Genomic DNA, 25,623 nt, shown 5'->3' on the forward strand with positions numbered 1-25,623 from the left:
CTGTAAGGGCCAGACAAAGGTTACTGTGTTTTATGGGAGAGCCTTTTCTACTTAAAAGAAAATGTATTTGAAGTTCAGTTTCTGTGTGTGGGCCATAACTTATTAGCAATCAAAGCAGTCAGGACAGAAGTGATGAGCCGAGCCGTTTGTCCAAACTCTGTGTGTGGAGTCAGGAGTTGGAGGGTGCTGTGTTTGTCCTGAGGAGCTGTGCAAGGACACAGATCAGTGTCTCCCCTGCTGCTGAAGTCAGCTCTGCTAAATTAGACCAGCAAAGAGCCACTGGACACAGCGTCCTTATAAACCATAAGCTGGATTGTCCCCTGGTGCAATGGCAGTTCCCAGTTTTCCAGTTCCATGGGTCTGTAATTCCTGGGATTCAGAATAAGGCAGTGAGGCACAGCACCCCATGAGCAAACACACCTGATACCAAGGGGATACCCTGTCCTCGTGCTGAGGATTCTTCGTGACTGTGAATGCTCAACACTTACACAGTGCAGCCACCGAGGTCTCAGATGGGGAAAAATCCCTTTTTGAGGGGCATCCAACCCCTGCACCCCACAGGGGCTGTGGAGGCAAATCAAGCTCTTGGTGTCAGTCATGGGCACACACTGGCCATGGCCAAGGGGACAAGCAGGCACAGAGCAGCCATCCTACACCTGCAATTCCTCCAGAGACAGGCTCCTCAAGGTGCTACTACAAGTCCACTAAATACAGAGCTCAACAAGGCCCAACCAATGTTTTAAAAATAACCCAGCTATTTTAAGTAATTGAAGTTGCTCTTCACAGGACATCCACTACAGAGTAGAGGAAAGGCTGTCTATAATTAGCAATGTGTTTTCTGGCTGAAGGGAAGAGAAAAGGTTTTCCTAAAGATGGAACTGGCCCTTTGGAGAAGCAAGAATCTCCAAAATTCATAAAGTGGGCCTTTTTTTTTTTTTTTTATTTTTTTCCTCATTTTTTTGCCAGCTGCGTTGCAGAAACAAATGAATCAATTCTGCAATGGTGATTGTCAGGGAGCTCAAACCAGTAATGACCAGAGAACCACAGCTGACAAACATGCAGGTATCTTGACCTCTGGACACCTTCTCTCTTTCCACCATGGTGACCCAGCATTTCTTTGTCATGGAAACCCCAGGAGGAATGGTTAGAGAAGGAAAAAGGTGCTCTTGTTTCAGATGGTTTTCCCATTGGATATGAAATTTTCACAGCCAACAAAATGGAAGAAACAAAATATTACTATTTCAAATGGAATATGAAGTATTGCTAAGACGTTGTGTCTGTCTGGAAAAGTTGCTGGGTTTGGTCTACATGAAACATATCAAGGATCTATATGTGATTTGTATATATTGTCCCCAATCCTACAAACACAGACCTTCCAGGAAGGGTAGAGTGAGACAAGAGAAGCTTTTAGCAACAATTCTGTCAGTGTTTCTGGCCCATCCACCTGACCCAAAGAGTGTCACACAGGGAAGGTGCCACCTCTAAGAAAGCAAATTTGAGGTGATTTCTGCTGCCACTACATTTACCAACCCCCATGTACGGAGTCGTACCCAGGAGCCAGGAACTGGAATCAATACCAGTCATTGTTGCAGTGCTCTTTTAAACTGGAAATTTAAAGCCCAAATCTGGTCTTCTCAAATTTTACTTCTTTTAAGGCTATACAGAAATAGGGGCAGAACACTGGAACGTAACTTTCAAGGCATAGTTCAGTCTTCACAATTCTTATTCATTATGTTTGCATGATCAGTCAGGACCAATTTCTTCACAGAACTGAGGAGTTTGAACAGCCTGTAACCACGAGGTACCTCTGCTTCCTTCATGGTCAACATTAAAGAGGGTTGGGTGCTCTCAGATTTATTTGGAGATTCGAGCACGGCTTCCCAGTGCCAGAGGGCAGGGCTGGATGGGAGATTGGGCAGGAATTGTTCCCTGGCAGGGTGGGCAGGCCCTGGCATAGGGTGCCCAGAGCAGCTGGGGCTGCCCCTGGATCCCTGGCAGTGCCCAAGGCCAGGCTGGACATTGGGGCTGGGAGCAGCCTGGGACAGTGGGAGGTGTCCCTGCCCATGGCAGGGGTGGCACTGGATGGGCCATAATTGTCCCTTCCAATCCAAACCATTCTGTCATTCTCTGATCCTACAATGATAGCCTTAGAATAAAGACATAAATCAGCCAACTGTTTGGCATAAGGAAAATGAATGGCTTAAAGTGTTGGGAAAACGACTTTAAATTGTCCTGCAGCACTTTTAAACAGAGCTGCTTGGGAAGTATTACAATTTTTCTTCTTCTATTGACAGTATCTGACAACTTCAAGAGTAAACTGCTCTCCCAGTTAATTTCAGTTTTTATGTGAAACACCAGAAATGTAAACAGAATGGAGAAGACGTGACCACAAGGTCACAAAGTACTGAAAAGAAGCTGATTTTATTGTGTCACTTGCTGTATCTCCTTCTTACAGAGACCTGCTGTGCCATTGCTGCTTACTTGTTTAAAAGGTTAATTCTTGAAACAAATTTAAGAGGAATCTTTCAGCTTTCATGAAATCACTGAGTTCAACACAGAAAAGCTGTGATTAAAGTGTGTAACACAAGCTGGAGACCTGGTTTTGTAGTCCCAATCTCTATTAACTATTTCTCTTCAATTTGCAAGTCACTTTACCTCCACGTGAGTTGTTATCCTATAACAAGGGGAGGGACACAACCTACTTACAAACCACTGTGGTTTCTGTCTTTTCCTGTGTTTAAAATGTGCTTTTATTGGTTTTTTAAACCCAGGGCAGGACACCATCCCAGAGAAAGTGAGGGATGTGTAGACAGAAGTCCAAACCCAATGTCAGTTATGACCAGTGATGCCCATGGCAGCTGCAATGCATCATGAGTGAAAAAGAAGAGTAAAACACAGCAATTTAAACCATTCTTTCCCACTACAGACCCAAAATTTTCCCTGATTTTTTTTCCTCTTTAATGACTTGCTTTTCTAAGAGACTCGGTAACTCAGAGGGAGTAGATTTAATTCTCCATGACAGGGGTAAAAGAATAAACAAATTCCAATGAGGACTCTTGAAACTCAGGAAAGAAAAGAATGTTTATTAGCACACAGGCACAACACCTTGCCTGGTATGCCTTACTAACAATACAAAGCAATAACCTCAGGTCAAAAGAGAAGTTGCAATACATGCAAAAACAACTGGATTGTGCACTAAGTAACACGTTTGATATAGGTACATCTGTCAAATAAACACACATCTACTGCCCTAGGTAACAGAACTTCAGACACTACCTCAGGAGTAAAGGTACAACAGAACAACCATCACTGAGCAGCATTTTGGACATAAAGCATCCTAGACAGAGACATTTGACCTTTGGAGGCAAAAACTGTAACAGGCAAATAGCTGAGAGCCAGATCCCCAAAGACTTATGAAAAGCTCTCGGTGAAGCCTAAGGTATTGTCAAGAATGAGGTCTGAAGGGTTTTGCCCTTGGTGAGTAAAATTATGAGTGGGTAAAAATGTCTCTATGGGTGAGAGTTTTAAATCACCACAGTTTAATATTGTTGCTAAGAGTGAAAGGAGGAAAGACTGAATGTTGATACAAATAAAACATTGTTTTTGAAAACCCTTAAAATAAATTATAAACATGAAGCAAAATTTGGGATAATTAACATGTCCTGAAATAAAAATCAACATGGTTTAAGTTAATAAATAATTAAAATAATCAAGTTCCTTTTTATCCTACAGAACAATAATCAGTATTAAAAGCTAGGAAAGCAGAAAGAGGATGGGGACCTCCTCCTTACTCCAAAATCAGGGTGATCAGTGCCAGGTATCACCTCTCACCATGAAGCTACGTGTCTGTGTGTCACAGGACTAGCCAGAGGAAAGGGACAGAATGAACACACACCGCCACTGTGAATTCTACAGGTCTAGGTTTTCATCTACAGGATGAGTACTCAGGGCTCGGTCACTAACAACAACTGCGGGGCTCAGGGGGAGGGCCGGGGGTGAAGGCTGGGGTGAAGGCAACTCTAACCCTGTGTCAGCGTGTGACGAGCGCTCTCCGTCGCTGAAGGGGCCGTGTCTGTGCTGCTGCCCAGGGTCCCGGCTCACCACGGGCACAGCTGGGCTGCTACTTTTGCAGAACGAGGTGCTGCAGAGCCCGCGGGCGCGGCCGCAGCGCGCCCGCCGCAGAGCAGCGGCCGGAACGCTTCATCCCCGGGGCCGCCAGCGGCCCGGCCGCCCGCGCAGGGAGCAGCCCTCGCTGCAGGCAGCCTGGGGGCTCAGAAGGCAAGTGGAGAGGCGCTTCGGCCCTTCTCTGTCCAGGGAATCCTCACTCGCGGGGCTCCTCCGGCTCCCTTTGCAGGAAAGTGAGTCTGTGATGCTCCCGCGGCGGGAAAGCACCGAGGGACAAGATCCTAGAAGACGGCAAGACCCCAGTGGCAGAGTCCTCACTGGGAGCCGTGCTCCCTGAAACACCAGAGGCCAAGAGTGGGTGTGTGATGGTGATATCTCTATCTCTACGTGATGCGGCTGCGGTGGCGTGGCACAGGGAGCGAGGAGCTCCAGACCCCTGTGCCACACAGGGACACCGCCGGGCTAGGCTGGTCATACTGCAGCTAGGCAAAGCCTCACACAAAGCAGGTTGCTGCTGCCTACTGGCTATCGCCACAGCCCAAACATGCAGCAGGGCTGTAGCAGAGGCACTCGGGCCAATCGAGGTGAAGCACTCGGCCCACAGCCCAGCACTGGCCGTGTGCGCTGCTCAGCTGCCGCCACGGGGCTGCCGCCCTGGCGAGGGCTGTGGGCGACAAGGTGCATCCTCACTTCTTCCTGTGCTTTAACAAAAGCATTGTATCCCCAAGCAAAAACATCAACGTTAGCCATCAGCAAGTCAAACATCACTGTGACCATAGTAATTTTTAACAAATTTTGTTTCTGCTGCTGCTGTTGCTACAAACACAGATCAAGCATGCAACTCTCCCGATTCTGACCTAAACTGGCCACTGGGACAAGAGGCAACCTTTGGCATACGAGCAGGATGTGCTTCCCCAAAGGGGCTGAACTACCACATTCCCACTGATTTCAAGCTCTGGGTGCTCAGCCCCTTTGGAAAGGCCCATCTGCCCCCTCCTCTCATCACATGAGCACAGCACAGCCCTGTGAGCCAGCGCTGAAAGCATCGAGTGCTCTGACCAACACACACGTGTGGAGCACAGAACAATGAACTGTGACAGGAGCACGATGAGGATTTGTACCCTGTAACCCTAAGAACATGGAGGAGATTTGGTTAAATGGGGTACAGGCAGATAAAGCAGCACTTTATAGCGTGTAACACAGATGCCCATTGACACTGACAGCTGTTAGACATTTTCTTTGTTAACAAAGAAACAATAAAACCAACTTAAGAAATCACTTTTTGGACCACATTTTCCCTGTTGCTCCATTACTTTGAAGTGTTTTATGAAACTACTGCCTGGTAACTGCTTTACAGTAAACACACAGTTGGTTTTGTGGTCCAAATAAACCATGCTCTTTTTTTTCTCCTCATATCATGCACTGGGATGCAATCAGCTTCTTGTCAATCATTAGTCAAAAGAAATAAACACATTTTTTACAATAAAAAGCTTCTATAAGTAACATTTCTACAGCAATCATTAGCCAGAACTATTTAAAGTGTTCCTAGCATTTCCATCTCCCTTGCTGTCTGCTTTTCTAATGGAGGAATTTTCCAGTATCGGGGACACTTCCCCATGCAGTTATTTACAAGGAGATGGTCCTTGTGGAGAAGGACCTTAATGAAACTTACAGTTGCTAAGGTACATTTGTAAGTGCTGGCAGTCACACTCAGACAGAACGAATGGAACTCATTGTGCAGCTCTGGGCTGGGCCAGCAGTGTAATTAAAGTGCAAATAAAGACAAAAACCACAAGCCAGGCAGGTCCGTTTTTCATCGCCAGCGTTAAGAAGCATCATGTCTGTGTAAGATATGTCAGATCAAATAGGCCTCAGTCACTCTGTTTTAAACACCTTTCTCCCTGAGAGGATTTAAGGGAGGTATACGGTGATATAGCCCTATTTCTTCAACTGGCTGAATATCATTGGAAAAGTAAGGACACTTTTCCAGCCAATTTTTGTTTTCAACAGTGATAACACCTGTGTTTTATGCTATGATGTCCTTTATAGCATTTGAGCTCACTTCCCATGCAGCTACAACAGGCCACTCTTGATGAGGAAAATACAAGAAGTACCAACTACTGTAGAAATGACATCTATCTACGTGGTACATCACAAAAGCAGAGGCTCTGAAAACATTTACAAATAGCACATTTTCTCAAACATATGCACGTGATTAATTACTAGCTCAGATAAAAATACATAGTTTGTGTTTGCTGGCATTCAATTTTGCCACTGACACGTTCAATTTTAGAGCTAAGTCAGTGCCAAATGGCTGAGCAACAACAAAAAAATACACATTTTTCAAACCACCGATTCCACGCAGAACGAAACTCTCACTCCAGCTCCGAGTGTTCACTGCTGATCACCACCTGCTGCCAGGCAGACATGTATTTCTCTCCACAGTGTGTCCAGAAAGTGCTCTGTAGCCTGACTTGTCAGAGAAGCTGCAGGAGGTGCAGGAAAATAAAGTGCCTCTTCCAGGGCTGTGTGCAACGTGACTCACCCTCCTCTGCACCACCCCTCCTGATCCCTCACCTTCCCAGCTGGCAACTATTTACAACTATTCCACCAGTCCATTTGCTCTCCATGCTGTAAATACTCTCACTGATGAAAAAGATATTTACAAATCATTTTTATAGATACAATCAGTCACCTTAGAAAAGGCTGACGTGACATTGAAAGAAGAGAATGTTTTATAAAGAGTAGCATTAAATGTACAGCGGGTGTTTCAAACAACTGCAGATCTGAAGTTACTAGATGCTGTCTTAGTATCACTCCAAAGTAGTAGATGACCGCTAAAATCCTGATTTTTGAAGGAAATTACCACAATATGAGAACACCACAGCCATTACTGCCTCAGTGAACACATAGTTAGCCATCAACCCAGCCACCTCACTTCGCTTATTTATCCTAATACACCTGAATACATTACCACCATTTAAATCTGTACCCTTAATTTCTCATGTGAGATGGCTGCAATGAGTGCCTGTTCACAGGAAAGTCTCCTGTTTTCCATTAAATCATGATCCCTAATGCCAAACATGATCTTTGCAAAGCAGAAATTGCTTAAGCTGGGTAGGAAGAGTCTTTGTCTTTCACCTCCAACACTCATTTGTGTTTCCTGAGAGGGAAAGGCTGTGAGACTCTGTATCTCTTGCTGGAAAAGAGAGCTGGCATTCTTCTCAGAATTCATCTTGCTGTCTTTAGGAGGTGGCATGCATGGTTCTGTTTACTGTCCCAGAGCTGTCTGCAGCGGGGCGGGCACGTCAGGCGGGGAGCCGGGGCTCGATCTTCAGGGACAGCTCGTACAAGGTGTCCTCGTCGATGATCAGGGTCTTGTCCAGCAGGTAGTGAGTGACCTGGGACGGGGAAACACGGATGGACAGACTGCATGGAACTGCCATAGGAACCTCCCAGCCTTCCTTTCCCTTTCAGCACATTTTGGATCTTGAGATCCCCTCGTGTTGTTTTCTTGAGAAACCACACAGCTCCTTGGAATGCTGCTCACATAACGATGGAGCTGCAGCACTCCAGGAATTCATTAGGATTAACTCCTCTTAGGAAAGAGCAAATCCTTTGCCAGGTTACCTCAACCCAAGCTGCTCTTCTGGAGTCTGAGATGAACCTTCTCTGAAGGCACCAACCAGCTTTGGTCACAGTTGCATCACTCCCGAGAAGGACAAAGGGAAAAGGAATTGCAGGATGCCTCAGCAGGTGCTCGGGGCATCTCCTGACCCTCAGTGCAGGGTCTCAGGGCAGGGAGAACACACCTCCCTCTGAACCCCTCACACTCTCGTGGGCTGCAATCCCCAGGGACCTTCCAAAGGAGCAAAAAACTCCTTTAGAAGGCATCAAACAAAGAGCAGGGTGAGGGTCTCACTGCCCCAAAGACCCGTCCGTGTGTCTGTCTGTCCTCTCCTCCATGCGTGGGAGCAGAAAACACCAATTTTAGCCTTCAATGACAGCTGTATCTCACAGGTAATTGCTGCCACAGCGCTGATTTCAGTAGCAGGCAGGAGCCTTACCTTCTGCTGGTGCTCGATGCGGTAGGAGGACTGCTGGAACTGCCGTATTTCCCTGATAATATGTGAGATCTTTCAAAAGAACACAGGTATGTAAGTGCAACCAGTTTGACTGCAGCTAAGCCACACAAAGCAAGAATTTTGCACCAAATTATTCCATTTAGCTTGGGAGGATGGAAGGGAAGGGTAGAGGTCATCTTCCAACAGCTCCCAAGGACTTCACTTTCCCAAGTCAAACATTTATTCCTCAGTCAGCCTCGAGTGAACCACCCTGGCTCTCCCCTTCCCATAATGAAACCTCCCTGTTCTTTGCCTCGAGTGACTGCTGCAGAGTGTAGCCCTAAGATGGGCATTAAGCTGAAATGAGAGGAGAAATTTCCATGCCTCCCTCTGAGGAGCTGTTACAAAACAGCATTACATGGCAGTGAGAGAAACATCAACTTAAAAGTGCTTTTCAGATAGACCAGGGCACACTTTGAAAAGAACATTGTGATTACTGCTTCCTGCTGAATCACTGCATTCCTGTAATTCTGGTTATTTAGAAAAGCTTTTTGTTGCTCCTTCATGAGCTTCAGACAGCTGCTTTTGCTGTCGTTTCTCAGAAAGTAAACTGGGGACAAATTCAGCCTGTGAAAATACCCAGCCTGCCAGAAGGTGGTGATAGAAGACTGCGTCAAGGAATTGCTCTCCAAGCACTGCCTCTCTTGCACAACACCAAAACACCTTCCCCGAAGTTACATTCAGAGGAGTTACAATGAAATCAATAATTAACTCATGCAATTAAACACCTGTTGGTGAAGCATGTAAGAAACTGAAAATTACCATTCTCATTTTGGAAAAATTGACAAGGCCTTCCTCAGTGAAGTTGGGCGTTCCTTCCTCAATAAATGCCAGGTCAGTCAGGTACATCCCAAGGTAGGGAACAGCAGGTGGGTTACAGCTGTAAAGCAACAAATCAGATTATTTTCCTGTAGCTACATTTGCAAATGCATTTTTTTCTAACTCACACAAACTCTTTATTACTTTGCCCGCTTCTAATCAATGGGTTGCATTCCTTTCCAGGACAAACAGCTCCTCTGCCTCTGCTAGAGTTGTATTTGCTCTGCCTGTGACAAATTGAATACATTCTGCCCAATATCTAATATTAATGGCAATTTTTAAATATACCATTAATTATTCTGGCTATTCAGTTGTCAGCTTCTCTCAAGATCACTTGAAGTAGTTGAGCCATTTGATTCTGAAAAGCCTGCTTCCAATTACAAAACTCAGAAAAATCCAAGTTTTTATACAGCTGGAATCAGCACATAAATTGCAGAACACTTGACACAGAATATCCTGGATACCAAAATTACAGAATGTCAAATGCAATCTGGCAAATCAATTAAAGAAAACAATATTCAAGGACTGCTGCATAAAAGAAACAGGCTGTTTTCCAGCAGGCTGGGAGGCCAGAGGAGAAGAAATGTCCCTGAGCCTTTGTCCTGTCCCTATGTTCCTCTCATAATTTATTGTCAGAAACATAGTTTATTGTCATATGAATGGGTCTGTGATCTGACACAGGCTTAGTCCCAAGCCCTAAACTTAACTAGAACAATCCTGTTTTCCATAAATCTTTAATTACAAAGCTGACTTTACACTTATTGAAAAAGTTTATCAGTGTACATAAAACCCCAACAGGGAATGTTCACACAGAAAAATAGTTTCATTTGTTTCAGTAATTCTCTGGAGCTACTATGTTTATCCACCAGGGGTATTAAATCACAGCATATTCAGCAAAACAATAATGCCAAATAGAACCAACCTAGATTTTAAAAGGCTATTAGGCAAGAAAGATATTAATTATTAAAGCTTAATCAAATGCAATTAATCTTCAACATGAACTATCCACTTCTTATAACAAAACACAGTTGTATACTGTAGGGAGGCGTACTTTTTGAGCATTTCTCTCAGGTTTTTAAACCTTCCTTCAGATGACACAGTCTTCTGAAGCTTGTCCATGAGAGCTTTTGTCTAGAAAGAAAATGCATTACAAATGTCATTGCTGGTGCACATAAATGACTGGAATTAGACTGTAGCAAAGGTGTCATTCACTTATCATCCCCACCCCATTTTCAGGAGTAACAAAACAGGCATTAAAAATTAATCTTTATTGCAGTTCCTCAGGTCTTCCGAAAATGGAGATTAGGCAGCTTTAAAGATTTTCCTGTGAGTGATACACAGAACCTGTATTTATGCTAATATTATTACCCTGCAAATGGAGGAAACCCCACAGGTTTATTAAATTAATGGTCAGGAATTCAGTTTGCTGTGCACACAAGAATATAACAGATCCTACATGTTGCTGAGGGTCCTCAGCTGCATTTACTGATGTTGGTGACAGCGAGGGCTGTTCCTTGCCTTGGAGCTTGCACTGAGCTGATTTTGCCTCCAAGTTCCAGATAAAAGCTGAGTATGTAAATGAGAATACATTCATGTCTTACACAAATCACTTTCAGTGGCCATCATCAGACCCTGGTTCCTTCTAAGTGAAATAAATTTGATTTTCAGCCTGGTTTTGCTACTGACTTGAGACTTGAGTGTAGAGAATGATAAGAAATTCATCATATTTGAAACTGAATTTCCAATTAAGAGAGAGCTGTAGGCAGACAGAGTCACTTTCTTCTAAGAAGCAGGCTGATGAAAAACCCAGATTGCATTCCCAGTAGGTGCCACAGGACTGTGCCACAACATCAATCTGCTGTGGGTTTGGTTTTTTCTTTTTTAATTGGAAAGTTTAAAAATCAAAATAATTCTATCCATAACACTTTTTGGAGGTAAACTCACAACAGTTTGTATTTAAAGGATTTCTAACAGATTTTTAAATAGAATAACATAGCAGCAGCTACGAAGCAGCTGAGAAAGAGCTGACTGGAGAAGGTGTACAGTCAGAATGTATTTTAATTGTATTTCTCTGAACCATTTAGAACACAGAACATAAAAGACTGGATTATCTTCATCCCGACAGGCCTTTCTTCCATGTGTGTGTTTTTCTTTTGAGGCTGGCAGTCATTCTCACAGCTTCTGCTGGCATTCTCAGCAGCCAGGTAAGGGTTAAAGAGAGGTGTTCACTGTCCCTGAACTTGAGGTCCTTAATGAGAAAGAAGACTTTTTATCAACCATCCCCTACTGGGAAGAAAAAACTCATGAATTTGAGAGGTTCTGACCTTCTTTCAGGCTTTCTGCACAGGCAGTTCCTATTTTAGGCAGCTGGCCAGACTTTAACCATAGCTTGTAACCACCTAGATGTGTCTATCAAAAAATGCCTAAATTTAGTTTACTTGAACATTTCAGCACATCAGGCCCAATAGTCTTTGACACTTGCCAATTATGTTGAAGACAGTTTGTTCCCACAGATAACAAAATTAACTACAAAAGACCTGGACAGGCAATGCCAGTTCCACGCGGTGGAAAAGCAGAAATATTTACAGGAGGGATCCTGTCTCAACCCCGGGACATGGTTACAGATGGAACCTGGACCCCCCACCCGTGGCCGTGTCCTTCTCACCTGTTTGGACACCTTCGCCCAGGTTTTCTTGAGCCTGTAGATGGCACTCCGGTTGAGGGCCGAGGTGATCTCCAGCACGCCGTTGTAGTTGTGCAGGCAGCGGCAGATGTCGGCCACCGCCACCCACTTCTCGATGGCGCTGGCCCGCGAGGGGACATCGGCGTAGCTCATGATCTGCGAGGCCACCAGGTTGCTCATCTGGCCACGGGGAGAGGCAGGGACTCAGGGAAGCGAAGCACAATCCCTTCTAACATGTCACTGATTAAGGGACAAGGCAGAACAACCCCCAACCAGCGCAGGACAGAAATGATGGCTCTTGATAAACCCAGGGAACATTGAAAACAGAGCTTGAGGCAGGTGGAGGGGATGGTGACAGAAAAGAAGGGTTAGGGATGCAATGGAAAGGTCTCCAAGCCATCGGTGATAAACTGATGATAAAGCCATCAGAGACTCCCTGACTGGGAAGTCTCTCAGTACAAATCAAGGAAAATAATAGAGAGCAAAGACATGTTTAGGGATCCAAAGGACATTCATTACACAGAACTGGTGTTATATTTGTCTGGAGAAAATGCAGTTTCTTCAGTAGGCTGAAAGGCAATGTGCTACAGTTTAAAATGTTCTTCTCTTAAATTGCCACTGAAATGCTGAGTACCAATTACTGGAAACAAGAATCTTCATCTGCTTCGGTTTAAATGGTTAATTACAAAAAGGCTGCAACATATAGTCACTACTAGATAACACATTACATCACACTGCAACAAAACCCAGTATTTTTGTTCCAGTGGTCAGAGACAGTCCATGGGGTTCCTAGAAAGCAAATCTGTATTTGAGAGTACTTACATCATTAAAATGTTGACTAGTTTTCATAATATAGGGCGTTCTCTCATTTTTATCCACTTTCATCCAGCCCTGCCCAAGGAACTCTCTAGACATTGAGGGGAGAGAAAAAAGCCAACAAGATCTTCATAAACACAGCCCAGAGTCTGTCTGTAACTACAGCCTAAGCAGATTTCAAGGATACCTCAATTTGCTGGAAGCTAATAACACAGCTTTACACTAATTCCAGCATCTCGCTATACCATTTTTAATGCTGTCTGAAACGGTAAATATTGTACAGAAGATTTCTTTTTCTCTTAATCCCCTGTGCCCCATCACCCCATCCTAATTTCCCGCACCACACGACATTTACACCACACGATGATTTTATGTGCGACGCCCTTTATTGAGGAGCAGAGCCCGGGGCTGGCGCTGCCCGGCCCGTCCCCCCAGGGGACACTCACTCGTAGGGAATGCTGCGGAACACGACGTGGTCCAGCAGGGTGATCTGCTCCGCCAGCTCCATGGCCGACAGCGTCTCAAAGCACTCGGGCTTGGGGCAGTCTGGCTGCAAAAGCAAGGAGAACACTGAGGGGTCTCTCTGTGTGCCACAGGGCATGAGCAGCTGCCTGGCAACCTCCAACACGGGGCTGTAATTAACTTCAGGATAAGGAGAAATAAGAATTAATAACAACTGCAAACGACACAAACACCAGGCTGGAAACTGTCACAGAGGCACAAGCACGCACCAGCTCAGGAGTATGAATGGAGGTTAATTAAACTATGCATATTCTGCACTTATAATTTCATATATATTAATATCTTTCCCTTTTTTAAAATCTTAAGATTTATGTCCAAATACTAAAGTTTTGACAAGTTCATTTTTGATATGGTCTTCAAATTCTTACAATCTCTAAACTGAAATGGACATTCTTGGTATAAAAGAACAGTGTATCTGTCAGAAATACTTAACAAGTTGCAGTTGTGTTACATTTTATTGATGAAAACCCACAACATTTCTATAGGAGTATTGATGTTTAACTCTCAAGATGAACTTACCATCTGAATGATATCCTCTATTTTCAAATGGTTATCATCTTGATCATCCTGAGAAAGAGTCCTGAAAAAGAAAATAACAAAACATCCTATATAAATAAAATTGTCCACGGTTATGGGAAAACCTTATCATAGATCAGCAAAATGGTTTATCTCAAATAAATCCTAAGACTGCAATTGAGGAGATAAAAAAAATCTGTTACCTAAAAACTCATGTCTTTCTTTAAGTAAAAGTGTATAAACCATTACAGCATCAGAGACATGTAAGGTAAAATCTTTCCATGGAGGTTTAATATCCCTCAGCTAATGAATCCTGGAAACTGCCCTGTTCAGTGTCCCACACTGAGCTCAGAGTGTGGAAATGGACAGCGAACTGCAGCTTTTACTTGTAGCAAGGACATGATTTCCTTTCAGTAAGAAAAGTGTTAATGAGTGTTTCCAATTCTGCTACAGAAAACCTGTGATTATTATAGTTATTTCAGAGTAATGGGTCAAAAATTAACCAAGCAAAAGTAAGTATTGATGCACCATCTACCGTGATGCAGCATACTGGCACATAATTACAAGATCTTACCCCTTCATTTGGAAAACACAGACTCAAAGAAACTGTGACAACACCAGATTTATGTAATACAGGAGTGAGAAGATTTAGGGAGAAGTAGCTAAGTCAGAATGCAAAAGGCTGTCTGAAAGGACACAACAATGTGCCCAGAAGTCGCTGGGCAGATTCCCCTCCGGGGAGGTTTAGTTTAACATTGGGATGAAGGTGCAGGTGGGCCCTGGGTCAGGCCCTCTGCAGAGGGTCCTGCTCAGCTGAATTCCCCAGGACAGTTCAGGTGACCCTTCCCAAGGTCCTGCTGATGACTTCAGAAGAACACCCACAGCAACAGGTCCCTCCAGTTCCCTACCAGTGCACTCTGTAGGGCAGACTCTGCATGCACCAGGGAAAGGGATAAAGGGAAAGCATCACTTTGCCTGGAGACCTCAGCTCTGGCATGAGACATGAGTTTGTACCAGGTGGGTGTGCAGGAAGGTTTTATGCCCAGCACACCAGGTTCTTCTGCTGGGGGCTGCTGCTGTTTCCTCTTGGTTTGCCAAACTGAGGGCTAGGCTAAAATCAAATGCAGATACACACAGACAGGATCTCAGAAACCTCCTTCCCTTCATTTGCAGCCTTCCACATCCACACAAAACACCTTTCTTTTTAATTCATGAGGGCTCGAAACACCTTGTGTCTGACAGGCAAGGCGTGTCTACCTCTCCATGAGAACCCTAAGCTTCTTGGCCAGATAATAACAAGAGTGCAGCCTCAGTCCCTTAAATAGCCTGGCAATCTGTCCTGCAGAGCAGCTTATTTTGTGCTGTACCTCATGCCTGCGTGCCTCAGGAAGGTGTTGTTCATCCTGTGACAAGAACCTCTAGCAATGAAAACCACACAGGCCCTGTCCCTCTGTCCCACTCAATCCCTCCTTCTAAATGGATGCTTTTTCTCTAGCACAGTGATCTCATGAAAGAAACCAAAACCAACTTTTCTGGTATCCATAAATATTCTACAATGAAATGTGCAGAGGACAGATCTCTAGCCTGGATAATGGTATTTTTTTCAATAGCATCAATAGCAACTTCCACTTCTGTCTGTGCTGTTGTCACCTTTGGGACACCCAGGTTCAACAGAGAACTGGGGACACTCACTGGGCTGACCAGCCCTGCTTGGACAGCTCCCACTGCACTCCCTGGAGAGCTCCTGTGAGCTGGGAAGAAGCAGATCCTTGTGAAAAGAGTCACAAGAGAAAGCAAAGGCACAGAGGGGCTCTCCTGGGCAGTGTCATCCTCAGGGAGGACTCAACAGGGTGATGCCTCCAGCACCTTCAGAAATGAAGAAAATGTAACAGAATTATCTTTCTAGGTCTTAGAATCACCAAGATTCTCTCCCTCTCTCTCTCACTATTCTTCATGCTTGACCAGCCCAAATATTAAAATAATTTTCTACTTGAAAATTTCTACATGTGTCTCCTCCTTCCTCTGTGGTACATAAGGCATATAAAAAATATTCAAAAGCTAGTGCAAGGTAGAGAGCCTGAAATGTGTTTGGTGAGATCATACAAGGCAGAAAAATTGTTCATCCATCACATTTTGACATCTGCATAACCCTGGATTTCATCTATGTTTAGTCTGAAGAAGAGCTGTTTCTTGAAGGAACCTTTTTTTCTCCATACAGGATTATCTATCGAATTTATTCACTGCTGTTCAGTCTGAATTTATACCTTCCTGCTTCATTATCAATTTAATTTTATCTAGATTTCAGGGGTTAGTCAATAAGGCTGATAAAAATTCAAGCAAAACATACATTGATAGGTTTGCCTAGCTTTCAGAACAGATACTGAATTATAAAAAGCATTTTTACCCTGAAGAGAAACCCTGTCAGTCCACACAACAGAAATCCCATCATGCAAGAAGTACCAGCTGCTTTGTTTGATGACTCAAGGCATGAAGCAGCTCAGCATCTCCCATCAACATTTTCCTTGTCATTCATATTCTAAACAGAGCCTTTCCCAGAACTGACCATGATGTATCCTTAGAACACAAACCAACCTTTCCTGCTCCTCTGATCTCTGCTGACAAGGGGATGGATTTTCCAAGGAAAGTCTATGCACATACAGGGACATGCATGCAAAGGCTGGGGCAGCTTATAAAAAAGACCTATTTTTACCCAATACCCTTCAAGGAGACATAAAAAATACCAATGTTAAGCCTCAGAAAGCATGAATTTTCTTTCACAAATGTTTAAAATTGAATTTTTGACAAGAAGTGCTTGTCCTAAGCCCATTCTGCATTTCTCAACCTTTCAGACTCAAGAGTACACTACAAAAACTGAGATGTGGGGAAGCCAAGGCCCACAGTGACAGCTGACAGGCAGCCCAGAATTCTGATAGATTACATGTTTTAGATTAAATGCCTGCAGCAAGCACCTCTGCAGAACAACAAAAAAAGCCTACTTTATAGTGCTCACTTAGCAAGTGGGTAAGTGACTATTTTTATGAAGGGCACATCAGCAGGATTATTCCTTCTTCCCATTTTCAACCTGTCCCAGAGAAACCTTTTGAATGGAAGTTTCGTCAAAACTTCTAGTTATGACAGATCTGTGCTTTCTTATGAAAAGAATGCTGTCAGAAATCTTCAAACAAATTGGTTTCTAACAACAGCAAAAAATGCCTTTCAGTTCCAGGTAATTTATATTTCCCCTCTATGCAGTATTAGATGAAAGGTCTCAATTCAGAAGAAAACTAGAAAGACGACATCTCTCCAAGGAGCAGGGCATAGGCTGAGCACATTTTCTCCAAGCCAGACACTGAACAGGAACCAAGAGAGGAGCACAGAGCCTGGGAGCACCTCTGCACATTCTGCAAGAGTGCCTTTAGGACATCTGGGGGGATTCACAAGTCCCTGCCTGTGTTCTGTCGCTGTCCATGGAGGAAGAGCCAGGGTGCCTAAATTCAGAGAATTTTGGTGGAGAGGATCTCCTCCATGGCAGGGAGTGGCTGTGGCAGGAATGCTGCATTGCCTGACTGCACTTTGTTTTGTGGTTTGGTGCTTCAGGTAAACACAGGGTCCCCCCGCAGGGTTCTTTAGTAATGCAAACCCTTCATAATGGCCGTCAGAGGCTATGGATGGCTGAAGGAGCTCAGGAAACAATTTTTACAGTGGAGGCCCTCTCTCAACACTCGGAACATTGACTGTAACCTGACACGACAGAGAATCCCCACTGTGATGCAGAAAAGGGAGCAATGCTGCGGGGAGGGGTCTGCAGGACATGGAGCCTCCTCAGGGTGGCTCAGTGCAACCTTGGCCCGAAGCTGAGCACTTCTGGGTCAGCAGGAATGTGGTTCCCCCCTACAGTAAACAGTGATCTCTGAAGACAAGAAACAGCGAGAGCTCTCCCAGTCTGGGGCAGAACAGGTTCAGCGCTTGGCCTGACCTACTGAACCAGCCACGGCAGCACGGGGGCACAGAACAAACCCGAGCCATCACATCCTCCTCTTGCACCACATGCAGCACTTCCGTTTTTAGTGGAAGTATAGGAAAAGCTTTTTTCCCTCTGGCACTGGAAACCTGTTTGCCCTCTGGGTTCCTGCAGTTGTGCCGTCAGACAGGACTCAGGCAGGTCAATGTCATCTCTCCCAGCTCTGCTCATTTCTCATCCTCCATGAAATCAGTTCCAGAACTGTACAAGGATGTTTTCAACCTGCCAGAACAGCTAAACCCCCTGACAGAAACTACTCCCCCATTTATATTCTGAATATTGCAAGGTTAAGTTGCCAAAGAACAGCTAGTTCTGCCTCTGAACCCACCACCATACTGAGGAGCTGGAGGAGCAGAGGGACCCCTGGATGCCCCAGGACCTGAGATGGTGCCAGGACTGAGCGCTCACAGTCTCCACAGGAGAGCAGGTCCCTACTTAGACCAGGAAGTCCATCAGAGTTTTTTAAAGCTTACAAATATTTCTATTTTAATAATGTGCACTAAAATTTAAGGACTGTGGAAGAATAAAGGAACGGACACTCCTGTGTCACTATCACAGCTAAAGTTACACACCAACAACAGCAGATTATTCCCTACATCCTGTAATTCCCTTCACCCAGTTGACCATATAGCCTTGCTGAGAGCCCGTGTCTCCAGGAGTAATCACAGTGCTTTGTTAAACTCTGGAAATCACTCTTAATTACCAGACATTTCCCTGAGGTTATCTGAACACCTCCCCCTTCCAAGTGAAAGAGGAATGGATGTATTGAAATTTAATTCACATTGAAGTAGGCTTGAACTATTACACATCAAGTTGTCCAGCATCCATGTATATTTAGCAGCACTGCCAGTCTTGAAAAGCAATAAAGGAGTTTTTAGCCAAGGCTCAAAGAAAAAACTTTTTTCCATTTTTTTCTTTGCAAAAGAAATAGAGCATGAAATTTCAGAGAATAGTCAAAAATGCAGTCTGAATTTTTGAAAAATTCGGAAAAAAGGAAGTATGTGATGAACTGTATTCACTGGTGTATCAGACAGCGTGCTCAGGTACTCAGTAATCAGTTCTAGGAGGGAAGAGAGGATAAACAATAACAACCATTTCCTAGAACAGCAGTAAAAGGATACAAACAGAGACAATTCATAGTCTACACATAAATACAAAGGTCCATTTTTTGATGCAACTGCTAGTGGAAATTGGCTATTTTGAAACTGGGTACAGGAAATTGTTGACCAACTTGTATGGTAAAGGCCTATAAATCCATCCCTGTACTCTGCCAGGAACAGCCAACCCAGGCTTGTTTTCAAACATTTTCTTAAGAAGCTGAAAGTTTTAAGGTAAATTTTCCCACTGTGAGTAGAACCTTTGCTGTCACACATTATCAAAACCCATATCATCCTCATCCTTCTTGCTCTCTTGACTTGCTGTTTCTTCCAAAGAAACACGTAAAACAAACTTCATATTTTCACTTGGAATAGCAGCACACACAGTATTATTAAAAGGAGGACTATTTTTATTTATGTAAAAAGAAAGGTGCTTTTAATCAGAACTTATCTGTGTTTCTTATCTTTTGTTTGATGCTTGTCCTCACAAGTGAACAACTTTTCAGCCTTTTTTTTTTTTTTCACAGATCTGTTGGGAAATCTGTCAAATGGTCTTAGAAAATGCAGGCATACGCTATTGCACCCTTATTGGCTTACCTGCAGAATACTTACTGAAATGTTAACAAAGCACACCATAGATTTATCTGTTTTTTCCTGATGTTTTTACTTTAATCACTCTTCAGTCTTCAAATGTTTCAACTAATTCATTTAATCAGTACTTAGTCTTTAAATTTTTACTGCTCCTCAGTAATGCAGAACGATTTACATGAAAATCAGTGGCTATAAAATATTCACACTTTGTAGACAGAGCTGTTTTCACTCATACTTGAAGGCTGAACTCATGGCTGTCAGCTGTTCTGCAGCAAAGTTTTCCAATACAGGTATTTTTTATGAATGAAACTTAAAACAGGCTCTGTTTTATGGCTCATAAAACACAGAGCAATCCTTCAAAATTCAATACTCTGGAGGAAAACCCAACCCTGTGAATTTTAGGATAGCCAGTCCCCCAGCTATCTCACTCTGTGCTGCAGTTAACGTGAAATAATTAGAAATGCATTTACCTCAGTATGTTTGCAGTAGCTTTCCTTTCTTGTGGCAGAAGGTCAGGGTCTCTCAAAACTTCCTCCAGCAAATTTAACACATTCATTTTCAGCTCGTTGTTCAGCTCAAAATCCTGAAAAGGAAAGAAGTTTTACTTCCTTTAGTCTTAACAGTATTGATCAAACAACCGAAAGGGTATACTTTAATGGGTTTGCCTTTTTTTCCAATTAGATTTGCAGTTTGTTTGTTTTTTGTTTTTTACTATGTTTGAAAATATTTAGAGAAAGACGCAATAGCCAACTGGCCACAAAAGGAGGATCTCCCAAAGCCTGTAATTTTTCTCCCTTCTGACCTTTGTCTTCTGTGTGGAGATGGGCTGATCAGTTTACCTTTCTTTTCTGGATTATCACCTGCACCTGACCATGACCCACAACATCCTCTCTTCTCTGCGTTTACCTGCAGTTCTGGCACCACGGCCCAGCAAGGCAGGACACTGGGCTTCCTCTCACTGCTTGCTTGAGTTTCTCTGTTCATCTGCCTCCCGCTCTGCTATTTCTTACTTCATACCCACTCTGTTGGAAAGGTCTGCTTTTTGTCGAATACTCAAACAAGTGAGTTCTAAACTAAATGAGCCGACCCTGCACTGAAGAGCTTCAGGATTTTAATTACCTCCAGGGCAGACTGATACCTGACAAAGAACTGTGATTCAGGGACATGCAACAGCCATTTATGGTGATCTCTGAATTTGAAAAAATCATGAGAACAGAGTATTAGACATTCACAAATTATAGAATGTACAAGCTTTAAGGTGGGAAGTTACAGGCAAGACTTGGGGTACAGTCCAAAAATTCTTGTATTCAGCTCAAAGCTAGCATTTTCATAGGAAAACTAAACCCAAACCCTTCAGCTGCCTGGTGCATCACAGATCTTCCTTGATAATCCACAGCTACTTGCAAGCAGGACCATGTGTATGCAGAGCTCCCTCTTGTTTCCATGGGAACAGCAGGCACGAAGTTACTGAAAATGGGGACTATTTGGCATCTCGGCACAGGAGCATTGTATTTCATTTCCAAAGAACCCCCACAGCCCCTCCCGTGGTGAAGGGCTCTGTAGATGTGTGCCTCTGGGAGCAGCAGAGCCAGCTGTGGTGGGCATCAGAGCACTGCCACAGCCACAGAGGCCAGTGGAGCCTCACTGGAAATGGGAGGGAACAGCTCAGACCAGGAGGGGAATGACAGGAGCAGCCACAGCCAGCCTCACAGCACTTTTGAGAGGGGTTATTGCTCCAATGTCAGCACTCAGAAACCACCTGCCCTGGGCATTTCCCTCCTGTTACAGCACCCCCTCTTCACTCTTCAAGAGTGTCCTCACCTGGGCCTCGGCTAATTAATAGTCTGGAACCAATTAATATCTGTGTTTTATTTTTTTGGAAATGTTTACCCATATTTGAGGGTGTAGAAGAATAGGAAGCTGCAACATTAAGCTTTGGAGGGGGTATCAAACATTCAGCTCAAAGCCAAGCAAAAATTCTTTCTGGGCACTGCACTGTGTTTGTTTTCTAAAACACATTTTGTATAGCCATGCTCCGAAATGCCTCCCTTAGGAGCTGTTTTAGCCTGTTTGCAAGAGAAGACAGGAGAATCTTTTCATATATTTAGGGTATGGAAATGGGACTAATTACTGAAAACATGAGGAATGTAACTAAACTACATGACAGTACTGTTCACTCCAGTGACTTCAAGAAGAAAATAATGTGAAATATAAAACTACCAAAATTTAGTTAAAGGAGAAACCTTGAGTCTGCACAAGCCTAAGCGACTAGTAATTAATGTCAGTGCTTGTCCTGTAGCTCAGTGGCAGGCACTGTATAAAAGAGGATGGGTACCTCTGCAACCTGGGCTACAAAAATATCCCAAATGAGCAGAGCAGGTGTCCAGGAGGTGACACATCCATCATCCTCATTCAGCATTGCTGGGTAAAATCCTCGGGCAGATCACATCATCATGGTCACAATTTTATTTCCAAGCACAGCTTTCAAACCACAACTGGTTGATTCTTTTCATTGCAAAGTATTTTCTCTGAAGATGTCTTCCTTTGTTGAAACCAAAGCTATGGCCAAAAAAGTCTAGCATTTTAAAAGTTCTTTCATTTGCAAATAGGATGGGGAAGCCTCACCTATAATTATCAGATCCAGCCAAACCAAAGCATTTCCAGTTTTTGCATGCTTACGTGCTAATTCTTATAATAATGAGAATTAATACATGGGTCATTACCAGTAAAACTTGTTTTACTGAGTAATCTCCACAAGATAGTAGTGCTGGAATTGCTGGAGAAACTCAAATTTACAGGTTTCTTTTTTAAAGCAATGTTATCTGTTTCTTATAGTGTGAAGAGTAAAAAAAACCAAAAACTTATGAAACAAGGTGAGAATCAGAAGAAAAATTAAGAACTAATCTCTTTTTCTAGTGAAGGTCATTATCTGAGTGGTACTGAGATTCCAGCGTGATAACCAATATATTAAAAAAATAGGGAAATAATAATACTGCATTTAAACATGTACATGTACTTAACTTTTGTGGAGAAAGGTTAACGTAAGAATGATACAAACACCAAAATACTTAGCAACCAATTCTAAGTATAATTTAAAAGTAACTAAATAACTCTAAATACATGCAGATTATATCTATGCATATTACGGGTGTCATAGATGAATATTTATCTGTTTATATTATAGAACACTTAGATCCACAGGTAGCTATTTATGGCTCTAGATACATGTGTATCATATCTCTCTACATAATTTTACACCAATTTTTGACTTCTAGTTGGAATTTACGTATCAGAGAAGGAATACAGTTGGTCAGACAAGAGTCATTCAATTTTCCAGCAGGCACATTTCAACCTGACAGTGGTTTAGCTCTTCATGAGAGGGTCACATACCTCTAATATATTTCAGTCTACAGTAGCCTAATGAAGTGTGGGTATTACTCAGATTCAGAATCACTGGCTAGAAGATAAGAGAGTGTAGCAGAGGCAGCAGAAAGCAAGGAAAAGAAACTTAGCCATGCTAAGGTGCCTTTTTAAACTAGAAACAGTAGATCTACTGTTGGTGGCTTATACAGAGAGTGTATTTTCAACACTTGACATGAGCTCAGTGAAACCCCAGAAGTGTTTCCTCTCCCCTTTCTTTAAATGCTCCTCAGTGAGAGGAAACATTCTGCATCTAAAAAATGTGGGGAGCAATGAATAATCCAGACAAGTAAAATCGAGCTAAAACATGGGGACCTGATTTCTGTTTGAGTAGGGCAGTGAGAAGGACTACAAAAGGACAGGAGGGAGGGAAGAAAGAGGCAGGAGGGGAGAGAGATCTGCTTAAAGACTGTTTTCAAGGAATTTGGAATATTTTTAAGTAGATGGGGATTGTCTTAAAATATTCATGTATTTGTTCACATGCCAAAAAGAAAACAGGCAATTATTTCAGTGGCAGCAGATAAGTGAGTCTTAATCTTGTGCACAGCAGATCAAACACTCATAATTAAGTGAAGTTACTCCACTGCTGCAGTCCTCTATTACAGTATTCAATTTTGAAGCAAAAAACCACACTTCACCTACCACACACAGCTGTGTTGAGCAAAATCTGTACAAATTCATATGCAACAAAACATTGACACAGGTGGAAGGCAGAGATAAATGAAATTATAACTGGCTTTCAGGAAAACTCATCCCTGAGCTTGAACTAAGTCTGGTTTACTTCAAGAAACAGGCAAAGGACAACAGCACTGTCTTCCAGTCGGTTTCAAGCGCAGGGATGGGGGGTTTGCGAGGCACGTCAGCCCTGATTGCACAGAATCGGTGTCTGCTGTCACTGCTGCTGGGCTCCCCCAGGCCAGAGCCAGCAGCAGCACGAGCAGCAGCTCCCAGCACAGAACACAGCCCCGGGGAACACGGGCCGGGACAGGCAGGGGATGTGCCGGCCCTGCCCTGCGTGCTGGGGCCACACGCCCGCCGAGGGCCTGGCGAGCACGGAGCTGCCGGGCTCCAGCAGCAGCGGCTGCCCGCGGGCCTGGCTGCCCCCGGGCCTGGCTCCCCGCGGGCCTGGCTCCCCGCGGGCCTGGCTCCCCGCGGGCCTGGCTCCCCGCGGGCCTGGCTGCCCGCGGGCCTGGCTGCCCCGCAGGCCTGGCTCCCCGCGGGCCTGGCTGCCCCGCAGGCCTGGCTCCCCGCGGGCCTGGCTGCCCCGCAGGCCTGGCTCCCCGCGGGCCTGGCTGCCCCGCAGGCCTGGCTCCCCGCGGGCCTGGCTGCCCCCGGGCCTGGCTCCCCGCAGGCCTGGCTCCTCGCGGGCCTGGCTCCCCGCGGGCCTGGCTCCCCGCAGGCCTGGCTGCCCCGCAGGCCTGGCTGCCCGCGGGCCTGGCTGCCCGCGGGCCTGGCTCCCCGCGGGCCTGGCTGCCCCCGGGCCTGGCTCCCCGCTGCTGACTGCGGTGCCCTGCAGGGCCGTGCCAAGCAATCCCCTGGCTCCTGCCAGCCCGGGACGCGGCACAGCAGCAGCTCAGGGCGTTGTTATCCAGGGCACGAGTTTAGGCACGCCGGGTCTCCTCACCGAGGGGCCAAGAGCACGCTCGAGGCTGTCTCTCGCAGCCCCCTGGCTCCTCGCCAGCCGGATCACCACGGCTGCTCATTTCACAAAGAACACCAGAAATGCCTTTGCTGTTTCAAGGCAGGGGCCGCAGGTCCCAGAGATCAATTTGCAATGTAGTTAAAATACAGTGTATCTTGCTAAGTGCGGCTTCAGTGTAATTTATTCATATTTCTACAATATACTTACTATAAACTCACCAGATACCTTATTCATTACTTTATGCCATTTAATATGAGCTTAGCGGGGTTCATCTAAAGGATTTTCTCTCTACTTTTATTCCAATGAAGTAGAAAGAAATTAAATTGGCCAATTCATGTGAGCTAACACTGTTTTTAACTAACTGCAGTCATCTTTTCCTGGACAATCCTCTGTATCCAGGTGTTCTCCCCAGTCCCCAAGTGCTATCAGTAACTCCCTCTGGCAATCCTCCTGCTGAAAACCCACCACAGCTCTGTGGGTATGACCACGAGCATGAGCTGCAGTAGATAATGTCACAGCTGGAGCCAGGCAGGCATTGGGCACAGATCGTGACCTGTATTTTCAAAATCAAAGCCATGGTCCTCTCCCCAGGCCTTGTGGTAACTCTGTAAGTCACTGACACCGTCTGGCAGCCAGAGTGTTTGTGAGAGAACTGTTCCAGCTGAGATCTTCAAAGAAGCCAGTGGGAACAAGCCCTCAGTTGTCACTCAGAGCTGGGAAGGCTGAAGAGGCCAGATGTGAAAGCCTTGGACAAGCTCCACTGCAATCTGCTTGCCATTTTGGAGCAGAAAAAGCTGCACTTGTAGCACAAGTGTTTAGATAAAAGGCAAGGAAGTATTTTTAAATAAAACAAGGCTACGGGACCTCACTCAGATAATGAAAGTCATACTGAGACTTTCTGCCCTGGCCCCCTTTTGCCTTCCTATTTTTCTACCTCTGCAGGAGCCAGTGGGAGTTTTATGCTCCAAGGCTCCTGCTCCCAGTGATCCTCTGCCCTGTCATTTGTGTGCTCATTGTTTACAACAGGAGAATCCTGCTCTGCTCCTCTCAATCACATTTCAAAAACAAAATGTAAACACAAACATTCTGCTGTTATTTAGGGCAAGAAGAAAGCTTTGCTGGCTTGCAGGTGTCTGAATCAAAAAAAAAGAGGAGGGACATGGAATAAAAAGAAGAAAAATGTAAACAAAACAAACTGGAATATCTAAAGCTGCCTTTCATACTGTGCTGGTTTTGGCTGATGAGCA

At 44.5% G+C, this 25,623-nt stretch overlaps 1 protein-coding gene across 1 annotated transcript in view; it reads right to left on the minus strand.

Moving 5' to 3' along the window:
* Positions 1 to 3,150: 3,150 nt before the first annotated feature.
* Positions 3,151 to 25,623, minus strand: part of RASGRF2 (Ras protein specific guanine nucleotide releasing factor 2) — a 116,550-nt gene continuing 94,077 nt past the window's right edge. The window contains exons 19-27 of the mRNA XM_069002504.1: positions 19,785 to 19,897; positions 13,609 to 13,669; positions 13,014 to 13,117; positions 12,574 to 12,658; positions 11,734 to 11,931; positions 10,120 to 10,199; positions 9,012 to 9,129; positions 8,193 to 8,261; positions 3,151 to 7,526 (exon numbers count right to left, since the gene is read on the minus strand). Of these exons, the coding sequence (XP_068858605.1) occupies positions 7,434 to 7,526; positions 8,193 to 8,261; positions 9,012 to 9,129; positions 10,120 to 10,199; positions 11,734 to 11,931; positions 12,574 to 12,658; positions 13,014 to 13,117; positions 13,609 to 13,669; positions 19,785 to 19,897 (921 nt within the window). The 3' untranslated portion in view covers positions 3,151 to 7,433. The remainder of the gene's footprint in view (positions 7,527 to 8,192; positions 8,262 to 9,011; positions 9,130 to 10,119; positions 10,200 to 11,733; positions 11,932 to 12,573; positions 12,659 to 13,013; positions 13,118 to 13,608; positions 13,670 to 19,784; positions 19,898 to 25,623) is intronic.

This window comes from Aphelocoma coerulescens (genome assembly GCF_041296385.1).
Source record: "Aphelocoma coerulescens isolate FSJ_1873_10779 chromosome Z unlocalized genomic scaffold, UR_Acoe_1.0 ChrZ, whole genome shotgun sequence".
In the NCBI taxonomy this organism is placed as follows: Eukaryota; Metazoa; Chordata; class Aves; order Passeriformes; family Corvidae; genus Aphelocoma; species Aphelocoma coerulescens.